The sequence below is a fragment of the Glycine soja genome, chromosome 4 (assembly GCF_004193775.1).
Source record: "Glycine soja cultivar W05 chromosome 4, ASM419377v2, whole genome shotgun sequence".
In the NCBI taxonomy this organism is placed as follows: Eukaryota; Viridiplantae; Streptophyta; class Magnoliopsida; order Fabales; family Fabaceae; genus Glycine; species Glycine soja.
Window position 1 is genome coordinate 50,468,437 of NC_041005.1, and position 22,278 is coordinate 50,490,714.

The 22,278-nt window shown below is 31.6% G+C and overlaps 2 protein-coding genes across 8 annotated transcripts; one reads left to right on the forward strand and one right to left on the reverse strand.

Annotated features, from left to right (window-relative positions):
* Nucleotides 1–1,277: 1,277 nt before the first annotated feature.
* Nucleotides 1,278–13,263, forward strand: LOC114410340 (WAT1-related protein At5g40210-like). Of its 2 annotated transcripts, none has more exons than XM_028374254.1 (9): nt 1,278–1,459; nt 1,627–1,786; nt 10,895–11,189; nt 11,297–11,362; nt 11,509–11,622; nt 12,010–12,247; nt 12,351–12,509; nt 12,604–12,755; nt 12,998–13,263. In XM_028374254.1, exons 3-9 carry the CDS (start codon nt 11,017–11,019, stop codon nt 13,149–13,151), a joined length of 1,056 nt encoding a protein of 351 aa, XP_028230055.1. In that variant the 5' UTR covers nt 1,278–1,459; nt 1,627–1,786; nt 10,895–11,016; the 3' UTR covers nt 13,152–13,263. The 2 variants fall into 2 exon arrangements, with proteins under 2 accessions (XP_028230055.1, XP_028230056.1); XM_028374255.1 differs by having other exon boundaries at nt 1,688–1,786.
* A 1,749-nt stretch (nt 13,264–15,012) lies between these two features.
* On the reverse strand, nt 15,013–20,139 carry LOC114410341 (protein LAZ1 homolog 1-like). 6 transcript variants are annotated; one of them, XM_028374257.1, is made up of 7 exons: nt 19,984–20,139; nt 17,659–17,734; nt 17,204–17,563; nt 16,912–16,968; nt 16,207–16,315; nt 15,739–15,923; nt 15,013–15,467 (listed from the first exon to the last, which is right to left on the reverse strand). In XM_028374257.1, the coding sequence occupies exons 3-7, from the start codon at nt 17,417–17,419 to the stop codon at nt 15,168–15,170; spliced, it is 867 nt and encodes a 288-aa protein (XP_028230058.1). In that variant the 5' UTR covers nt 17,420–17,563; nt 17,659–17,734; nt 19,984–20,139; the 3' UTR covers nt 15,013–15,167. The 6 variants fall into 6 exon arrangements, with proteins under 6 accessions (XP_028230058.1, XP_028230059.1, XP_028230063.1 ...); XM_028374258.1 differs by having other exon boundaries at nt 19,647–20,135; XM_028374262.1 differs by having other exon boundaries at nt 17,326–17,734.
* Between the last annotated feature and the right edge of the window lie 2,139 nt (nt 20,140–22,278).

Sequence of the window (22,278 nt, forward strand, 5' to 3'; positions counted from 1 at the left end):
CAATTTAGTATAACAAAATCATAAGAAACACACACTCCAATTGAACCTCAAAACTTTGAACCCTATATTTTACCCTTCCAATGTTAAATCGGAATATAAAAAAAATGTTAAATCAGAATCAAAAGCATTGGAAAATAACAATATTGACCTAACCAATCTATGAGATAGATTTCATTTACATAATCTGCTACGAAACAAAATTTAATATATTCTCACCTCATTCTTGCAATATGAAATACTATTTGCAAATAATATTACTGGTTATTTAAGTTGGATCCACACGTAGGCAACTTTAATTACATTAGTTAGAATATCAGCAGTTATTTTTAATTGGCACTCAAACACTTGCATAAGTATCATTAATTAGGTGCTAGAAAAAGCATAAGGAGGCCACAGAGAGTTGGACAGAAGAGGAAGAGGATCCTAGGCAAGTCCGTCAACTTAAAGATACTTCTATTATTATGTCAATATTAATTACTACTAATGTCAGTCTGGTAAATAATGACAATTATATGTCTCATGATAAAAAATATTTGAGATTTTTTTGCTTATTTGATTCTTTTTAATATTTCATTGGGATTAATTACTAGTTCAAATTTAATACAAATTTATGTTTTTTTTTGGAATTGGTTAACATTTTAGAGGAATATAATTAATTTTTGTGATTGATATAGAAATGAGTTTTTAATTTGATTGATGGAATAGAAATAAAAAATTTATACACCTATTAAGTAAAAATTAAAAAAATTGTGAATTTATATGAATTTTTTATAAACACAACTTTATAGCGATTCTAGCTTTTTTAGGAATATTTATAATATCTTTTTTTTACAAACCAGCTTATTCATATTTACAAAATATAAATGCATTAAATTTATTTTTAAAAAATATTCTAATAAAAACGTTGCTGATGATTTTTAAAATGTCATATATGATTGGGTCATGTTGTACCTTTTGGTTGATTTCTTCCGAGGCTTGAAATTATTGCAAAAGGCACAAAACACATCTATTTGATTTTCTTTTTTTTCTCCTATCAAATCATATTATTTTTATTTTATATTTACTTCTTTTCTCTCTCAAGGTTAATTAATATTGGGATGTTAACAATTTTTTTCTATCATTTTATAGATATTTTAAAAGTTTTTTTTTTTATCAATAAAGGTTAATTATTAATATTTTTTTAAGAGGAGATAAACCTGCTAACTTTCCCCCCGTGCTCGCTAATGTGCGAAAATTGCTCAACTTGAGTCATTTTCACTAATATTGTCCCATACAGAAACAGATCCTAATCCACTCTCAACTTGACTCTAAATAAAGTCATAGAAAAAGCTGTTGTTTTATCACCAAGCATCTTCTTGCGTGTAGCTAACTGTGTTCACTGGAAACTCCTCTGTCCCAAAGCAAAGCAAAACATCATATTCAAATCACAATGAAGGAACTGGGCGTGATCGTCAACACTGTAAGCAAAGCAACCATGAATGCCTTGGGAGCCTGCTTCCTCTTCCTCTTAGCCTTAATCTTTTATAGATATCAACTATCAATTCATAACCCTTATTTTAATCAATTCAATATAATTATCAACTTTTGTGGTTGTTGAATTCTTTTTTCTAATTTTGCTTTGTGCAGGAAAATAACACTTCCGCCACTCTCCTATAACACCCTTTTTCCTGTGTCTTGCTTCTTGCAGTTGCAGTAATCAGTCGCTCAAGTTTTTTGGCATAGTTTCAGCTCAGCAATCTCTGATTTGGTGCCGGCCTTTTACCTTCATACTTGCCATCATCTTCAGGTTCTTCTTACTTCACTACTTTCTAACTTCTGTTCTTTCCTGCTGCACATAAGGTTCACAAACTTGAGATAGTGCTCTCTTAACAAATTTTAATTAAGTGCACCACCACTTATGAAACTTGAGATTGTCCCATCTCAGCATCAGAATGAACTCTTACTAATGAGAATTCCATTTGGATTGACTCTTCTAAAGTAGCTAAGAGTAAAATAGATCATCTCGATATATCTCAAGAAAATCATCTGTTGATATTTTATCATATCCATAATTTATTAGAGTTTAATTCTTATGCATCTTTAAAAAAAAAATTACACCGCCAACCAATTAAAAATAACCGTTAGGTATAACTTTTAAGCTTATTGGTGTAATAATCAATAAACTTATATAAGCTAATTGGTGTAATAATCAATAAAATTATACCGCCAACCAATTAAAAATAACCGTTAGGTATAACTTTTAAGCTTATTGGTGTAATAATCAATAAACTTATCTTATATCATATTTTATAATCGCATAATATTGTAATAACTCTATATGCTAGTACATATGTAATAACTCTTTATGTTAGTATATATGTAAAACTCAATTTATTATGCATGTGCAGGTAATGTTAATTAATTAATTATTTATTTATTAACGACTACTGTATCCTCTAAATTGAGTTACTTTAAAGAACCTTATCCCAATTCGAAAATGCTTGAATTTTTTAGAAATATTAGTTTGGAATAGCTTATGTGGGTTTGCCATAATTTTCTTGGATAATCCTTAGACTTATTAGGGTAATTGACCCTACATGATGGAAAAATTAGATTGGAAAGCTAGTAGCACTCGGGCCAAGTCCATTGGCACATTGGTAACAATCGCTGGGACCTTGATAATGTCTCTGTACAAAGGCCAGGCAGTCATAAATAATAATCCACCTTTTAAATTGTTTCCTCAAAAACTTGTCTCATCGATGCAATTTGACTGGGCATTTGGAGCACTGTTGCTTGCAGCTCATAGTTGTTTTCTCACAATAAGCTACATACTTGCGTTAATCAATGCAAATCTGAAACACCTTTTGGCTTATTTCCAACGACAAACATGGCTCAGCATATTGATTTTACTTAGTCTTCTTTCGTATTTCTAGATACGGATAGTGAGAGAATACCCTGCAGAGTTGGTGGGGGTACTAATTCGCATTACATTAATCTCTATACTATCTGTTCCTGTTGCACTGGTTTCCGTAAAGGATCTAAAAGCTTTTGAGACTGGGATTTAATATGGAGTTGATAGCTATTGGATGCTCACTAAGAAAATACATATACTATTTCCTATGTCAACATAATTCTTCTTCTTGTGACTTGGAAAATTAACATGATCTTCTTCTGAATGCAGGCAATTTTTGTCTTATGCTTTGGGGTTTACTTTTCTTGGGGACTGTTACGAACGTAGATGATCATCTTAGAATTTCAGGACTAGGGGCTTCCTAGGAGAGAAAAGTAAAAGGAACTTGTATTATTTTCTTCAATGCCTCTTTTACTTAGTACATAGGTGTTTATATAGACAACATATAAAATACTGTCATATAGAGACAAATATCCAAAAAATAACAAAATAACAGAAGAGAGAAATCACATGCAATTGGCAGACAGGATATTCTAAGCTAGCCAATATTACAAAGCCAACTCAGCAATCCTATAACAGAATTGGTTAAATACAATTATCTAAATGCTCTCCTTCATAACAGGGACTCTCTCTATTGGAAGGTAAAAATCAATGTTTTCTTAGTTGATTGAACTTAATTTTGTTAAGAGTTATTTTCTTCTTACATATTTCTACAATATTTTGTTAAGATCCATTTTTCTCTTTCTGTCACTCTATATCACATTTTTCATCTTATTTTATACTTTGTTGGAAGAAGAAGAAGATTTTATTTCATTTGCCACACCAAATACAAGAATATGATCCCCTATTTATACTAAAATAGAGTGACCACTCACATAATTTACTTATTCAATAATACTAAATGCTCACATAATTGCTTATTCAAGACTTTGTAACTCACAACCTTACAACTTTCATCTTCCACAATTTAAGGCTCATAAAACTTGTTATTATTATTTTTCTAATTAATATCTAACATCCTCCCTTAATTGGAAAATTCTTTTGCACACCAAGTCTTGCTCGCAATCTTCGAAAATCTTCAAATTTGAGAGGCTTGGTGAAAATATCCGCAACTTGATCTTGAGTTTTCACATGAGTCAATTCTACTTCTTTCTTGGCAATGCACTCTCTAATGAAATGATACCTTGTATCTATATGCTTACTTCGTTCATGGAACACCGGATTCTTGGCAAGCTCTTGTGCAGATCTATTATCAACATAGATCTTTGTGCTTTCCTTTTGCAACAACTGAAGTTCCTTCAACAATCTTCTTAGCCAAATGGCATGACATGTGCAAGAAGTTGCAGCTACATACTCGACTTCACAAGTAGAAAGTGTCACAATGCCTTGCTTCTTAGAACTCCATGTAAAAACACAATCACCCATAAAAAATACAAATCCGGTAGTACTTTTTCTATCATCAACATCTCCGGCAAAATCACTATCACAAAATCCCACAAGCTTATAGTTATTGGAGGGAGAATAAAACAATCCAAAATCAATTGTACATTTCAAGTAACGAAGAATTCTTTTTGCGGCTTTTAGATGAGGAGAGGTAGGAGCCTCCATAAAGCGACACACAACTCCCACCGCATATAGAATATCGGGCCTTGTATTGGTTAGATACCTTAAACTCCCCACAAGACTCTTGAAGATCGTGGAGTCTACCTTCTCTCCTTCATCAAACTTTGATAACTTCAAGCCACCTTCCATAGGTGTGTTCACGGGATTGCAATCAAGCATATTAAATTTCTTCAACACTTCTTTTGTGTACCTTTCTTGTGAGACAAAGATACCATTCTCCGTTTGCTTCACTTCCATTCCCAAGTAATATGACATGAGTCCCATATCTGTCATATCAAATTCACGAGACATGGACTCCTTGAAGTCTTCAAACAAATTTGGGTTATTGCCGGTAAAGATAAGGTCATCCACATAAAGACAAATAAATAAGACATCACCATTATTAAAAGTTTTAACATAAAGAGCATACTCATTTTGACAACGAACAAACCCATTGTCTTGGAAGTACTTGTCAATGCTAGTATTCCATGCCCTCGGTGCTTGCTTTAGACCATACAACGCCTTGTTCAATTTCAAGACTTTTCCTTCTTGACCTTCGATGACAAAACCCATTGGTTGTTCAACATAGACATCTTCTTCAAGATAGCCATTTAGAAATGCCGATTTTACATCAAGCTGAAAAATTCTCCACTTCATTTGAGCTGCCAAGGAAATAAGAAGACAAATGGTTTCCATGCGGGCAACCGGTGCAAACACTTCATCATAATCAACTCCATATTGTTGCTTATAACCTTTAGCTACAAGTCTTGCTTTGTGTCTCTCAACCTCTCCTTTTGCATTCTTCTTGATTTTGAACACCCATTTGACTCCAATTGCTTCATGACCTTTGGGAAGGCTTGATAACTCCCAAGTGTTGTTCTTCTCAATGGCTTTGATTTCTTCTTCCATGGCTTGTCTCCACCTTTTGTCTTTCATTGCTTCATCAAAGTTTAAGGGTTCACTGTCAACAAAAAGACAAAACAAATCATTTATAACTTCAGTTTCATCATATAATTCTTGAATATTTCTCATTCTTCTTGGCCTTTCACTTGAACTCCCTTCGGAAGATGATGAGGCTTCATTGGTTGAAGGAGTTGGTGAAAGTGCTGGAGTTGAATCATTTGGAGTCAAGGCTTCTTCATCTATTTCTTCAAAGTACGGGAAAAAAATCATAAGTGTCTTCTTTCTCCTCCCAATTCCATGTGCCTTCTTCATAGAACTCGACATCTCGGCTCACAATTGTCTTTCCATTGTTTGGATTGTACAATTTGTAGCCTTTTGAGCTTGCATCATAGCCAATGAACACATGTTTCTCACTCCGATCATCAAGCTTGAATCTTCCTTGGTCGGGTACATGAGCATATGCAATGCTCCCAAATACTCTCAAGTGATCAACTCTTGGCTTCACTCCACTCCATGCTTCTTGTGGTGTTTGATCTTTGACATTCTTTGTTGGGGAGCGATTGGACAAATAAACGGCACATGCAACAGCTTCGGCCCAAAATTCCTTTGGCATATTTTTAGCCTTCAACATACATCTAGTCATATTAAGAATAGTTCTATTTTTTCTCTCCGCTACCCCATTTTGTTGTGGAGATCTAGGAATCGTTAGAAGGCGACGAATCCCATATTTTTCACAAAATTCATTAAATTCTTTTGATGTGAATTCGCCACCTCTATCGGATCTTAGAGCTTTGATTACATAACCACTCTCCTTTTCCACAAGAGCTTTAAAATTTTTAAAAGCTACAAATGCCTCAGATTTTTGCTCTAGAAAATAAACCCAAGTTTTTCTACTATAATCATCAATAAAAAGCAAGAAATATTTATTGTTACCACATGAAGGAGGATTGATTGGGCCACACACATCGGTGTAAACAAGTTGGAGAGGCTCCTTTGCTCTTGAATTAGCTTCTTTTGGAAAACTCCTTCTTGCATGCTTTCCAAGGAGACATGCTTCACACAATTGATTAGGATGGTTGATTTGAGGCATCCCTTTCACCATCTTCTCCTCTCCTAAGGATTTTAGTGCTCCAAAATTCAAGTGCCCAAATCTCATATGCCAACACCATGATTCATCTTTTATGCTAGCCTTCAAACATTTTGCTTCATTGGTTTTAATGTTCAAAGTGAACATTCTATTTCTTGACATAAACACCTTGGCAATCAAATTAGAATTTTTATCTCGAAGCCATAAACAACAATCTTTCATATGAATTTCATACCCCTTTTCAACAAGTTGTCCCAAACTCAAAATATTGCTTTTTAGTTTAGGAACATAGTAAACATCCGTGATTAATTTGTGAGCACCATCTTTTAAAGAAATTAAAATGGTACCTTTTCCTTGGATTTGCACCTTGGAAGAATCTCCAAAAGAAACATTTCCTTTCACCTTCTCATCAAGTTCCACAAATTTCTCTTTGCATCCACACATGTGATTGCTTGCTCCATTGTCAAGATACCATAAGCATTTGTCTTCCTTCTCACCATTATTAAGTGATAGTAGTAGTGTTGACTCTTCAACTTCTTCTTTATCATCAACAAGATTGACCTTCTCTTCAACATTTTTTCTACACTCCCAAGAGTAATGGCCATATTTATGACAATTAAAACATTCAACATTAGATTTATCATACCTCCTTTCATATGCTTTTTCATAATTGTTTCTACCTCTTCCTCTTCCTCTTCCACGACTTCTAGTGGATTGATGGCTCCTCCATTCATTATTGTCAAAATTATCACGATCTCCTCTTCCTCCTCTTCCTTGGCCATGACCACGTCCACGACCACGTCCACGTGCTTTTTGACTACTTTCTCCTCCATTTTCTTTCAAAGAAGCTTTGGCTTTGAGGACTTGCTCCAATGGCTCATCATGTCTTCTATTGAACCTTTCTTCATAGGCTTGAAGAGAACCCATCAATTGGTCTACGGTCATTGAGTCTAAATCCTTAGACTCTTCAATAGCACAAACCACATAATCAAATTTAGCGATTAAGGAGCGAAGGATCTTTTCTACCACACGAACATCTTCCATATTTTCTCCATAACGCTTCATTTGGTTCACAATAGCCAACACCTTGTTGCCAAAATCTGAGATAGATTCAGATTCCTTCATATGCAATGATTCAAACTCTCTACGTAGAGTTTGTAGGCGCACCTTTTTTACCTTATCAACACCTTCAAGGGAGGTTTTCAAAATCTCCCATGCTTCTTTGGATGTGGTTGCATTTGACACCAACTCGAACATAGCTTCATCCAAATCTTGATGGATGAAAGTAAGTGCTTGTTGATCCTTCTTCTTCGACTTCAACAAAGTCTCCTTCTCATTTGGTGACAAAATAGCCTCATTTTGAGGTTGGGCATAACCTTTCTCTACAATCTCCCATGCATCTTGAGAACCTAACAAGGCTTTCATGCGACGACACCAATTATCATAATTCTCTTTGGTAAGACGAGGGAATTGAAACATACTCAAGCCATTGCTTGCCATCTCTCAACTCACAAAGTATTTCTCTCTCAACTCACAAAGTGTTTCTCTCTCAACACTCTAGAACTCAAGCTCTAATGCCACTTTGTTGGAAGAAGAAGAAGATTTTATTTCATTTGCCACACCAAATACAAGAGTATGATCCCCTATTTATACTAAAATAGAGTGACCACTCACATAATTTACTTATTCAATAATACTAAATGCTCACATAATTGCTTATTCAAGACTTTGTAACTCACAACCTTACAACTTTCATCTTCCACAATTTAAGGCTCATAAAACTTGTTATTATTATTTTTCTAATTAATATCTAACATACTTCTTTCTTTTCTCCTCGCATGTGTACTTGCATGTGTACTTTAGTTGTATAAAAAGTTCTAAAAAAAACCATAAGTAGGAATAAAATTTCTCTTTTGTTAACATGTTCAATTTAAAACATATCTTGTGGGTCCAAGAAGGAATATAATTACAAGGGTCTTAACTTATTTTATGTACAGTGTCATCGGAGCAGCCATAGTAGTTATTGGCTTTTATGATGTTATTTGGGGAAAAAGTCAAGAGAAGGTGGAGGAGGACTGTGCAGTCTACAGCTCCGAATCATACGATAATGAGGTCCCTCTTTTACAGAACAAGAGAATGGGGGAATAAATTCTTCTGGAAATGATACCACAAGTTTCAATGTTCTTGTTTCCTCTGAATTTCTTCCCTGGAAGAGCTAGATATTGATCACCAGGGACATGAATAGAAGGAATGATTAGTATATATATAAGAAAGAATGAGAGATACTGAACATCCAATATGAATAGGAAATTAATATTGTTCAAACTTTTAAAATTATAGATAAATATGTATAAATTTGCTTCTAAATATACATACATACATAAAAAATAAATAAATAAATATATATATATATATATATATATATAATATTTAGAAAGAATGAGAGATACAATATTTTGGATGTAGAAATAATTTGATAATAATTTATGTATTTATATATGCTTACACATCATTCTGAATTATTATATATCTGTGATATTATCTTTAATTTTTACAGATTAAAAAAATTATAGACTTGGACACAACTAGTACTTGAGTATTTCTCCTTTAATAAAACGTTGCTTTTTTGCTTTTAAAAGAAATATGTATTTATAAAAACTTAGTTGCCTTAATTTTTCTTTAAAGAAATTATATAAAGTGTTGATGAGATTTTGTTTTCCAAATCGTCAGGATAACGTGTGCATTCCCACCCTCGTGTTGGTCTCATCAACACACATTCTACCATACACTCTACTCTTGTCGGTTCACTTGGATATGTGATATGAGAATACAGCAAACAAACACTTGGAAGTCATCTCAAACACATGTCTACAAACTGAAAATTTCTGTCCTTGTTACAGAATCTAGATTTTTTATTTATTTGAGAAGCCAAAATGAATTTTTTTTTATCTATAATATAAAACTAAACATGTAAACAATTATTTAAAATCACGTTATAAGTAATATTTTAACACGAGTTTGGGTGATCCAATATGAATCTAAACCTAAATAAGTTGATAAAGTGAAATCAATACACACTTCCTTTCAGCTACTACAATTCTATCTCCATGATAAGGGTTTTTTTTTACTAGATCAATATTTAAATTTTCGATGTCTTCTTCGTCTTTCTTTTTCTTTGCTTTCAAACGTTATTTTTTCCTATCTCTCCACCTTCGTTTTCTTGTACTCATGCTCTTGGATTCAGAAATGTCATTTGTCTCTGGTGGATTCTAGAGAAAAGACACAGATTTCTGCCGACACTCCACACCATTAGGCAGTTTCCTCAATAAATGCTGGCCAGGGTGATTTGTTACTTTATTTTAAAACTATTATTGTAGAAAATTTGTGTGCAACCAACTGAATAATGCAACCTCATTTTGTGTACGTGTGTCTGTTGATTTCACATATTACGAACTAAACTACTCTGACACAGCCTACCTAACGAACGCATTTTTTAAATATGTTTTTAAATTTTATAAAATAAGCATGTTTTGGTATTAGTTTCTATAATTATTTTTCTCTAAAATCTAAAATTATTGTTTTTAGTCTCTATTAGATAATTGAATTTCAATTGTAGTTTCCGTAAAGTATTTTCTTTGATTTTCATCCTGTTAAAATCTAAAATCTTTCTTTCTTAAAGTTTATTTTAAAATGACTTAAAATCACTCGTCACCTCTATATCATATAATTATGGTTCTTCAAAAAAAGTTTCCCACATTTAGATCCTCATGTTTTTAAATTCAACGTTAGTATGTCATTGATTTTTATAATGATAACATGACAAACACCTAAATATGACATTAATAGTTTGTTGTACATAAATTAAAAAAAATACTAACTTATAATTTCAATACACTAATAATATCATGTCAGAATATGTATTAGACTATCATCACTAACATGTCACGTTAGAAATTCATGTTAAAAAAAATTAATCATACACTCATAATGAATCAAAAGCGTTAAATTTTAAAAACATTATCAAACGTGCAATGAATTTTTTAAGGGAGTATAAAACTATACAATCATAATCATAAAATTATATCGACTAAAAATGGATTTATGGCTTTCAGAATGGATAGATAACACTTATTTTATTTATTTATATTTTTTTAAAATATCATATGTTGATATTGTACCACAAAAACTAATAAAATAACCATTTGAACATTTGTTAAACACATGAACAGTGTCATATAATAATAAAGATCCAAGATTTTAACTATTCAAGAAATAGTAACTAACTTTAAAATTTTATAACTTTAAAAGAATTAAAAATATATTTAAGTCCTTATTCATTATTTAATAATAGAAATATTTTCAGTTCCCATAGCTCCATACTTTGAGTCATTTTCATTCATCTCTACTTGTAGAGTGTAGACTAGCAACTAGAAAAGCACACCCTTTTTCTACTCCAAACTCATACTGAAAACGGATGGATGAGAAGTACTAAGCAACTTCTTCTGCACGAGAAATTCCTTCATCGCCAAACACAATGAAGGAACTGGGCGTGGTTGCAATCCTGTTGTCAATAGAGTTCTTTGACGTGATTGTCTACACTGTAAGCAAAGCAGCCATGAAGAAGGGCATGAATGACTTTGTGTTTGTCATGTACTCCAATGCCTTCGCAACTTGCCTCCTTCTTCCCATAACTTTTATCTTTTATAGGTATCTCCATCAAGACTTCTTTTTCCTTAGCACTTTATAGTAATGAATTCTAGACATATTTCATTGCCCTCTTATCTCTCTTCTTTCTTATCGTTTTGACTTGGCAGGAAAAGAGCTCTTCCTCCACTCACATATTTCATAGTTGGCCAATTATTTATTAATGGCTTCTTAAGGTAAGTATTTATTTCAGCTACTGTATAAACTATAATCAATTACAATTTTAGTTTAACTTTTCTAATCTCTTGTGGATTTGGTTTTCTTTTACTCCTTTTTTTTTTTGCTGTCCTTTTATATTTTTTGGTACTTTTGTGTCTTGCAGTTGCAGTGTTCAGATGCTCAGGTTTTTTGGAATAGGTTACGGCTCTCCCACTTTGGCCACTGCAATGTCTGATTTAATCCCTGCTTTTACCTTCATACTTGCCATCGTCTTCAGGTTTTTATTACTGCTCTCATTTGTAACTTCTGTTTTCTCTTGAAGGCACTGAAACATATCAAAGAGCATGTGACTTAAGAAACTTAAGATCTCAGCAATGAACCCTTGCTAATTATTCCAGTGATAAGTGCAACCAATTTCCAAAGATATTAATTTGGAATACCTTATAGACTTAGGCTCTGTTTGGTTTAGGGAGGGAGAAGAGAAATTTTGTGAGACCCATGTGGGACTTACACCTTTTACATTCAAATTTAATTTAAAAAAATTATCTTTTATTTTTATTCTCTCTATTTCCATCCACTAAACCAAAGACAACCTTATAGTAGTAGTCTTGCATAATTTTCTAACTAATTCTCAAGCTTACTTTTTTGGTAATTATCCTTACAGGATGGAAATTTTGGATTGGAAAACTAACAGTACTCGGGCCAAGTCCATTGGCACATTGGTATCAATCGCTGGAGCCTTAATAATTACTCTGTACAAAGGCCAGGCAGTCATAAACAATCATCCATCAAATAAATTGTTCCCCAAAAAACATGTTTCATCTGAGCAATTTGACTGGGTAATAGGGGCAGTGTTGCTTGCGGGTCATAGCTTTGTTCTCTCATTGTTGTTCATAGTTCAGGTAACCAATGCAAATCTCAAACACCCTTTTGGCTTATTTGCAAACAAGACAATAAAAATGCTCAAAATCTTGATTTTACTTTTACTTTCTTTGATGTTTGTAGACATGGATAATCAGAAATTACCCTGCAGAGCTTGTGATAGTGCTCACTCGCGGTACATTAGTTGCTATGCTATCTATCCCACCTTCACTGATTTCAGTAACGGATCCAAAAGCTTTGAGATTAGGATTTGATGTGAATTTGATAGCTATTGCATTGCAAGTAAGAATAAATGGTGATACTATTTCCTATATCAGCATGAGTCTTCTATTTCTTGCTCTGAGTTTCAATTAACTTGATCTGCTTCTGAATGTAGGCAATTTTTGGTGTATCCCTTCGAAGTATTGTTCATATATGGGTCATGAGCAAGAAGGGCCCTCTCTATGTTGCAATGTTTAAGCCAATTGGAATCATCTTTGCGGTCATCATGGGAATTGCCTTTCTTGGTGACTCTATCTATCTTGGAAGGTATACGTTTCTTTCATGTCTCAATCATAAGAAAAATTGGAGGTGTGTCCACTTATGGACTTATGGTTTTATTAATGGGAACATTTTGTTTTCGTGTGAATGAATGCAATTTAAAAAATACTTTAATCTAAGGACTACAATTATGAAAGGGGACCTTTTGTTTGCATGTGTGAATGCAACTTAAAAATACTTTAGTTTTAGAAGGAATACAATTATGTAAGTATGGTTTTGTTTATGTACAGTGTGCTTGGAGCAGCCATAGTGGTTATTGGGTTTTATGCTGTTATTTGGGGGAAAAGCCAAGAGCAAGCAAAGGAAGAGTGTGAAGTTTATGATAACTCGGAATCATACTCACCCGTTGTCCCTCTTTTGAAGAACAAGAGAATGGAGGAATAGAATCATAACAATCATTTAATTTCTCTAGCTTTAATATAAATGTCTCATGTAATATTTTGAAAACAGATTGAATTAATAAAAAAAATTTAGTCGTAGTTTGGTTGATTTGAAACCTTAGTCTAATTTTCTAACAAGATAATAAAAAATAATCAGCTTGAAACACTCAACCAGTTTATAGTTTGATCAATAAAAAATAATTAAGGCAAGGCATGGTAAGCCTTTTCTATTTATGACTAGTTGGTTGGCTGATTGTTCCTTTCATGACGTGGTTCGGGATTCTTGGAGAGCTGTTGTTGGGTCATGGGTGGACTTCTTAATCAATAACTTTGAAGGAGGTGGGGTTTAATCCACACATCTAACAATTGATTTTCTCTTGTGCCTTTAGTACTACTAACATACACTTTTATCAAACTCTCTAGTTAACTCATTAATTCTTATGAATTTAGAGTCTAATTCTATGTGAGTTAATTCATGTGTAAACTTTATTTCTAGTATCTATAAACTTTAAGTAAATTCGATAGACCCTCAAATTTAGCATCGAGTCAACAAGTTAGCAAGTTAAAAAAATTAGATCAAAATATAAGTCATTTTAAATTTTTTTTTTATCTATTTAGTGTTTTACATATTTTCATTTAGTGTGTTGTTCACGAATAAAAAAATTTTCACATTTAATGACATTAGACATTTGTTTTCTAATAACATCAAGCTCTTCATAAGAATGATATATCATTATTATAACATCTACAAATTATTATCTAGTAGTGATGTATTATTAGACTTGATTTAAGTATTGTGAAATTTATGATTTACTATTTTACTTTATTATATTATTGAAATGTTTAATTAATATATTATCTATAAATATTCTGTTATTATTTTTATATAAAGTGAACTCTTATGATTTATACTCGTTGGTTTTATATATATAGAGATATATACACGTCTAATTGAAAGAGAATAAGTAGTAGCAGCCCATCAAGTAATGTAGACCAGGTCCTCCCATCTCTCTCTCTTTTTTTTTTTAATTTTTCAAATGATTTGTTGTTGTTTGGGGAGCCCAATGTAAATTAGAACTTAAAATAAATCAAAAATAATTTTCTTTATGTATATATATATAATAATAAATTGGATATAACGAAAAATAATTTTCTTTAAATGTAACGAATAAAAATTAAAGATAACAAAAATATTTTTTATTTAAATAAATGAGAATATTTATTTAAAAATAAATTATTATTATAAAAAAATATTTATTATTTATTTTTATATAAAAATAAAATATCTAATAAATTCTATTAAATGGTCAAAGTCTTTATCACATTTGCTACTAAAACTAAAATTAATGACTTAATGGGAAAACTTAGATACGATTTTTAAATTTTTGTTTTAAATTTTTGTTTTATGTTATTTTATGATTAATATGTCATTGATCCGAATGAAATTAAATTTAAATTTTAAATTTTTATAGATAAAAAATGTGATTAAGAGAAAAGATTTCTCTAAAATGAATGAATCAAGTTTCACATGAGTTTAATCATCGACAAAATAAATCTTAATCATTTATAGAACAAATGTTTATATTAAGATGAAACTCAAAATTGATTTATGAATGATACAAAAAGAATACATAAAAAATTGCATTTAAGTTTTATCCTAAAATTAATTCACTATCAAAATCAAATAAATATTTGCATTATTCTTTTTATTTTTAAAAATCTTATTTCTTTAATTATTTTTATTTAATATAATAATATTAATTAATAGTAATAATTTAGTAAATTATTACCAGGATATTGCCCATGAGAATTGTTATCAGCCCTGTACATGCTAGTACCTCTTTCGTTAACTGGAGCATTGGACAAAAACTAAACTGACGAAAGATATTCATACAAGTTTTTAAAATGCTAACCAGATTATGTACTTTTGGGTTACAATTTGACGTCAAAATCTATCAGAATTTTTCTATCATGTATGTGCAAAAACTATACTTTGTTCAACTGTTTAAGTGATGAACTACTACCTTCGCATCCTGGATGCTGACGCTTTGGATTGCAGATGTTGTCTCTTTCTGCTTGGCAAACCACTATCACTGACACTTCCTTCCCCAAGTCTGTCATGAACATCAGAAAATTCTGATCTCCATGAACGCAGGGCAACAAGGTAACTGTCATCCTTGACCTTGGTGCTTTTCCTCCGCTCGTCTTCGTGACGTTTCACATTTTCTGATATCTGATGGAAGGTTTTGTTAATCTTTGCAATACCCCTTTCGACAGGTTCTACCACATGTGAAACTGTAAATTTCATGTCATCAACAATCTGAAATAAAACAGCACAAACAAAACAGATGAGTTTGACAGATAGATGACTGAGAAAATTCAAAGGTTTGAAACGTTCAAGTGTTTCGTATCTCACAATTTCACCACTTCCAAGGACCACATCACGAACATTATGTGTAAATTTCATATTGTACAATGCCAATTTCATATGTGTAGAATTTAGTTAACAAGAAGAAAGACATTGATTATTCTTTCCCAGTAAGAGAGAAGAGTAGTGGAACAAAAGCACAATTGACCAAAATCCAACATACATATTGTACAATGCCAATTTTCACAGATTGATAGAAGTCAGGGCCAAGATACCAGTCTCTTAAGAAGCAATTTACAGGAAATGGATGCTCTACAACTCCATAAGCATATGCTTCTTTTAGAAGAGGAGTGCTGGATTCTGTTAGGCTCATACTTTCCATAAATTGAATGGTTTTGTCCTCACCACCTACAAGCAACCGTAGACAATTTTATATTAAAGGGCATGCCAAATTCAACATAATTCAGAAGTTGTGAAGTTGTATGACATCTTTTAATCACAAGCTATAATATTCAAGCCTCAAAGATTTAATAGGTTTTGATTTTTGAATTAGAGCTGAGATTAGAAAAGGGAGGAAAATCTCTTAAAATATCTCAATCATTACCCTTTTGCATATCTGGAAAATATAATACGCATGAATAATAACTACAACCAATGAAAATCATGCAGGTACACAATCTGTTTGACATACCTAAGCAAGCTATCAAGTATCTTTCAAAGCAATATAATGCAAAAGCCTCATAGCAGTCCCGAATAACTTCACAGTTAAATGCTGCACTGGAATCCAATAGTGACAAAAACTGCATCATAAAAACATCAGAACTTACTAGTTTACTGGATTAAAAAGAAACCGAAAAGAAAAACAACCAAGGCTGGATTATATACAGAAAGCAGGCACATTATTAATACATTCCTGGAAATAAAACCAAAGCTTTTCTGAAATTATATTATGAATTAAACAAGAACAAAATCTTTGAGTATGATATAGATAAAAAAAAAGAGGCAGTTTTATTTTCAATGTCAATATCAATTAGATATCATAAAAATCACTATTAGATAGTGGAACATTATCAAAATGAAAAAGAAAAAAAAAAACTTAAAAGAAACATATAACCTATGAAGAAGTGAAAAAACAGTATTATAGTCTGACCATGACAAACACACATGAATTCTTTAATCATCAAAATGTACAATTAGTCCTTTAGTTAATAGCAGTGAAGCTGAAAACCTAACCAACCAGCATGCACCAGTAGGTAAGTTCCAATATATCCAATGAGATATCAACAAAAGTTTAGCAAAACTAAAAGAGTTGCAAGTTGAAAATTATTTAGATTCCATACAAAGATGCTATGTAGATAGAACACATAGTATTTGGGATTTACTTAGCATCCCTTACCGATTCCAAGGCATAAACAGGAACCATTAAGATGAGACCAATCAAAAACTTCTGCTCCTGAATTAAAGGAAATATATATATATATATATATATATATATATATACACACACATTTAGAAAATATTATGAAAGAAAAGGAAAATGTAATGAAGGAAAGAAAATAGCTAAGTCAGTTAAAAGGTGCAGTTATAAGAAGCAGTAAGAAAAGAGAAGCTAGGCATTATATAAATAGTAAGTATAGTGGTGCAGGAAGAAAGATAAGATCCAAAAGAAAAGGAGCAAAGGAAAAAACCTCGGGCTGATTATAGGCAGCTAAATGCTCAAAAATTAGATAAGTTGAGAGAACAAGAGCTACAAGCACAAATATACTAGAACTGAAGACTGCCAAGGTAATAGTTCCAGTAGACTCCACACCTATTTTTAGTGGCCACATGATCCCTGATCTGCCAGTGGCCTCAACAAGTGTAAAAAGAAATATGGAAGAACATACAATATCCAACAAACCCATACACCAGAAACTTAGAATTTGTTGTAACAAATAGTCTTCCCTTGATTTGATCAATTCTATGCTTTACTATATTCCAGACAATGTGAAGGGTCTCCACTCCACAAAACCTTCAATTTTGTATAACTTTCCCTCCTTCTGTCGTTTCTGTATGGCAACCAGTACCATGTAAGATATATAGTATACAAGAAAACCACCTTTCTGGTACAAAAGCAATTCTTCAAATTCAACATGCAACTAACATAGTCCACCAACAGCTGACAATGGTATTTGCTTTTGATACATGTACAAAATCCAAATTGAGATAGGACAATTATCCTGCATTACAATCAAATAACTTAAGAAATAAGAAATAATATTAATATACATATATTAAAAAAGAAACTCCTAATTCTCTTTCAAAGCAAGTACAGGTAGCTCAACTAGTAAGAAGCACATCCACTGTAAGACTATGACAGAAGATTTAATGATGATAAATCTAACTACGAGTATAATAGGAGCATCCGTCAACAAAAAGATAACCCTAAGATGATCATCTCGTGGCTATTGAGAACGAATCAAATCAAATGGTTCTATTTCTTATTCTTAATGTTTTCGATCTCGGTTCTGTAGGAACAAGTCATAGAGATTGAGAAAAGTAGAAAAATAAAATATCAGAAACTCACAAAGCTCTAACAAGTGCATGTGCACCAGAAAACCAAAATCTGAAGCATCATTCAATTTCTACAGATCAAGATATCAATAACTCTCAAACTCTTAACTAAATGAAAAACTATATATAGTAGGGGTGGGGTGTAAACAGATTGGACCCAATCCAACCCAATTAGATTTTTGTGGGTTGGATTGGGTCATTGGATTGGTTTTAGTTTAATGAACCTGATTTAAATTGGATTGGGTGTAGGTTTGGAGTTGTAGACCCAACCCAACCCACATACAATTAAACTAATATAGAAACCCTAAGCTAAACACATTTCATTATCAAGGTAATACATTGTTTATCTTAAAATAATACATTATTTTTGAGTTTATCTTTTTCTGTTTATTTTCAGGTAATAACATTGTTTTATGAATGGTACTATGAGTATATATTTATGTTTTATTTTTTTTTTCTGTTTATCATATGAATAGTACACTTTTTTATGAATACTGAGTTTTAAAATACCCATACTACTTTGTCAAAAAAATATTCTTACTATTTTTGAGTTTGAGAATTTTTTTCTTAAGACTTATGGAGGTGACATTTTTTTAATGGCCCAATCCGATAACCAACCCCAATTAAACTCAATCCAATCCAACCCAATTAAGTTTAATTGGATTGGGTTGAAAAAATAGACAAAACTCAACCCAACCGGACCACTTACACCCCTAATATACAAAGTGTCATATTAATAGGGTGATAGAAAAAGTCAACCACTAGAGAACTCATCTAGCATGCCATTTTTTATCAGGTATAGAAATTGGTGTCACAAAATAACCCAAAAAACTTTAAAGCATATAACAATATACTAAGTACAGTGCTAACCATTAGCTAGCCACCATCATATCAATTACCCTTAGCTAGACATGATCATAGAGCATAAGCAGGTCCACCAAGAGTGTCCAATAGCATCAATCTTATATTAAAAGTTTACATTGAAGGAAGGGGATCTAAATAACAGATGGGACACAAAAACATCCCACAATTTTTGTTAAGAAAGACAAAATAGCAAACTCTTTCCATTAAAAATGTAGTCATAATATTCTTAATTATCTCCTAATCCAAGATGGTTACATCAAATTATCTTAATGCATCCCATTGCAATATTGCTGCTATGCTGTGAAACAAAGACTCAAGACGACACCACCATTAGATGCAGAAGTGGTGCAGACCGCAGAGAGATTTCAAAGTATATATAATACCATGTCCAGTATTGTATATAGGTTAAACAACAAACACACTTGTTTCTCAAAGTTTTCAGTAACTTATTAGTATTCACAATTTCAAAGAGTACTATAATAAGACAAATATCAAAGAATAAAGTATTTCAAAACAATATTTCTACTTCTCACTAACAAAAAAAACGATGAATACTTTTTTTCGTGAAGATTACAACCTTGTTTCACAACAACACATAATTGCAATGCAGTTTATGGCATAAGAAATGAAGCGGTGATGCAGTACATACTTCAGCAAAGCAAGGTAAAAAAAAATTCGAAGATTAACACATAAAAAAGCTATTCTATAAGCAACCTTTCTTTTCACATTTCATCGATAAAATGCATTAAGCGGACAAGGCATTCAGCAACAACCATCGATTCTCAATCCAAGTAAAGAAACAAATAACGTTCCATTCGGAAATCGCGAAGGCGCAATTCACCGATAATTTTTTAACGAAACGCTACATTTTGTCATCGTCTGTCAGATAGGAGAAAAGGAGATGCAAAACAGGCCAAAACCCTAGACCTCCATACGAGTAAAAGAAACGCGCCATGCGCCGAAACGGAAATCGCAGCAGCAATAGGAACAAGGGAACGATGGCAATGACTTGCAGAAACCATGGAAGGAAAATTTAGGAGAGAGTTCAAACCTGCGTTCAGCATTTTCTTCTTTCTTTTTTTTTCCCGGGAAAATCGAGGTGGATATTTTCCAGAAAAATAGAACGCAAGTGAAGGAGAAGCAATCGGAAAAAGCAATGAAGAAGAAAAGAAAAACAACGGAATTTTGCTTCGGTCACTAGTTGGAAAACGTAAATTACGATATCTTTTTAATTTTTAATTCGTGAGAAAAGATAAGAGAGGGAGATGCTAACTTGACGGGAGCAAGAAAATGCTGTGGTCACAGCTGCAATCGGAGTCGTTGATTTTAATGGTTTTTCTTATTTGAGGTTTCTGTGTGAAGGCTGTGACGTTAAGAATATGACCGGCTGGTGAAATGGGAAAGCTTGATTGTGCCACGTCAGTTTGTGATGTGGAAACGAAGAAGAGGGCGAATGTTAATGAAATGTTGGGACATCAAATCAGAGAAATTATTGTATATTACAGAAATATTATTATGTTTATGATTTTTATCTAAGTTAAAAATTCAAAAAATTTATCAAAATCATGAACAAAATCATTCAACGTTATATAATAATTTCTCATCAAATTAGAGATAATAGAAAATGTATTATTTTTTCATCCTCTAAAAATTAGAGACAATAATAAAAAAATTATAATAATCCATCCACTTTATTTTATTCAACAAACCTAACTAAATCTCTTACCAAGGAGGTGTTCCTTCTGCCAAGGAAAATATTAAATGCATTCTCAATTTTTCTTTCATCTTATTTTTATATCATTATTTTCTTATATCTTTATGTTTATCATCACATCATTTAAGCATGGTCTTGCACCAAAATTATGTTTTACCTCATGTTGGAACTAAAATAATATTTTTTTTAACAATATCAAAAGAAATGTCTTTTGAAACGTCCGTTCAAGGCAAAAGTAACAAAGAAATGTCCTTTGAAACGTCCGTTCAAGTTCTATCTACGAAAAACCAAACATTCACCCATTCTTCTTGCCAAACAGTCAGAGGCAGAATAATGATTTCTGCTGTAAGTATGAAAAAATAAAAATAATATAGTAATTGATATGATAAGAAAATATATTTTTTAAGAAAACAAATTAGAGAAATTCAATGTTTTTTTTTTCTGTAGCAAACTCAATGTTAATATACAAATAATGATATGAAAGGTGTGGAAACAACGTAAATACTAATTTTCTTGATAAATCCAGTCATCAAGGAATTGGTACTATATACGTTAACAAAATCGTCGTGTTTGCTACGGATGCCTAATGATTAACAAATAGTCAAATATGTCTTGAATATTTTTAACTAGTTATATATACATAATTCTATTAAAAAATAGGGGGGAATACGCACTTTAGTCTTCAAAAGTGTGAGACACTATTATTTTAGTTCTTCAAAAAATAATAAAATTCAAAAATAAATTTGTATGTTATCACTTTAATTCTTAAACTTAAATACTTATTGTTACCTGAATTAATAAAAGAAAATTAAATTCAAAATTGTGCTAAAAAAACTAAAGTTGAAAGTCCAAAAAATTTAACATTGGCCATAAAAAAAATCATGCTCCAAAATTGTATTAACTTAAATTTGAGAGTTCAACAACCAAAATGAACCTCTTAAAAATAAAATAAATTATCTCAAATTTGAGAGTATAACCAAAATGAATATTTAAAAAAAAATCAAAATAAATTTTTTTAAAAATAACAATCAAAAATACATTTTAACCTAGAGTATACACATTTGTTATATTTTATGACCTGAATTTAAGATTTCATTAATTCTTTACATATATTAAAACTGAGTTAAATATTACTTTTTTAGCTAACAAGTTTTATTGTCATCTTCTATAATCAATTTTTAATTTGTCAAAAAATAGGACAAATAAAAAATAAAATACATTTCATTCAATTAAAACATGAATTAAGAGCCTCGATATTCCATTAAGTTGGAATTTGTATTTTCATTTATCAATTTTAATTAAAATGTCATATGTTAGTCTAACTTATTGTTGGGACTGTAGACTTATTATCAATGGTTTAACTTATAAAGGGTGAAATTTTTCATAAACGATAATTGTGCAATTATTATTACTCTTTTTCAGTTGAAATATAAAAAAAATAAAAATCATACGCTGCACAAGATATAAGTGCACGAGATTTTGACGTCTTGATGAAATCTTTAGTATGGCCTTTTGAATGAATTGAATCTTTAGTAGTCTATCAGTGGTTCCATCAGAATAAAAAGATTATCAGCCCAGACGTTCTTTGATCTTTGCATGACATTTTCCAACAGACAAAATGGCATCAACAAG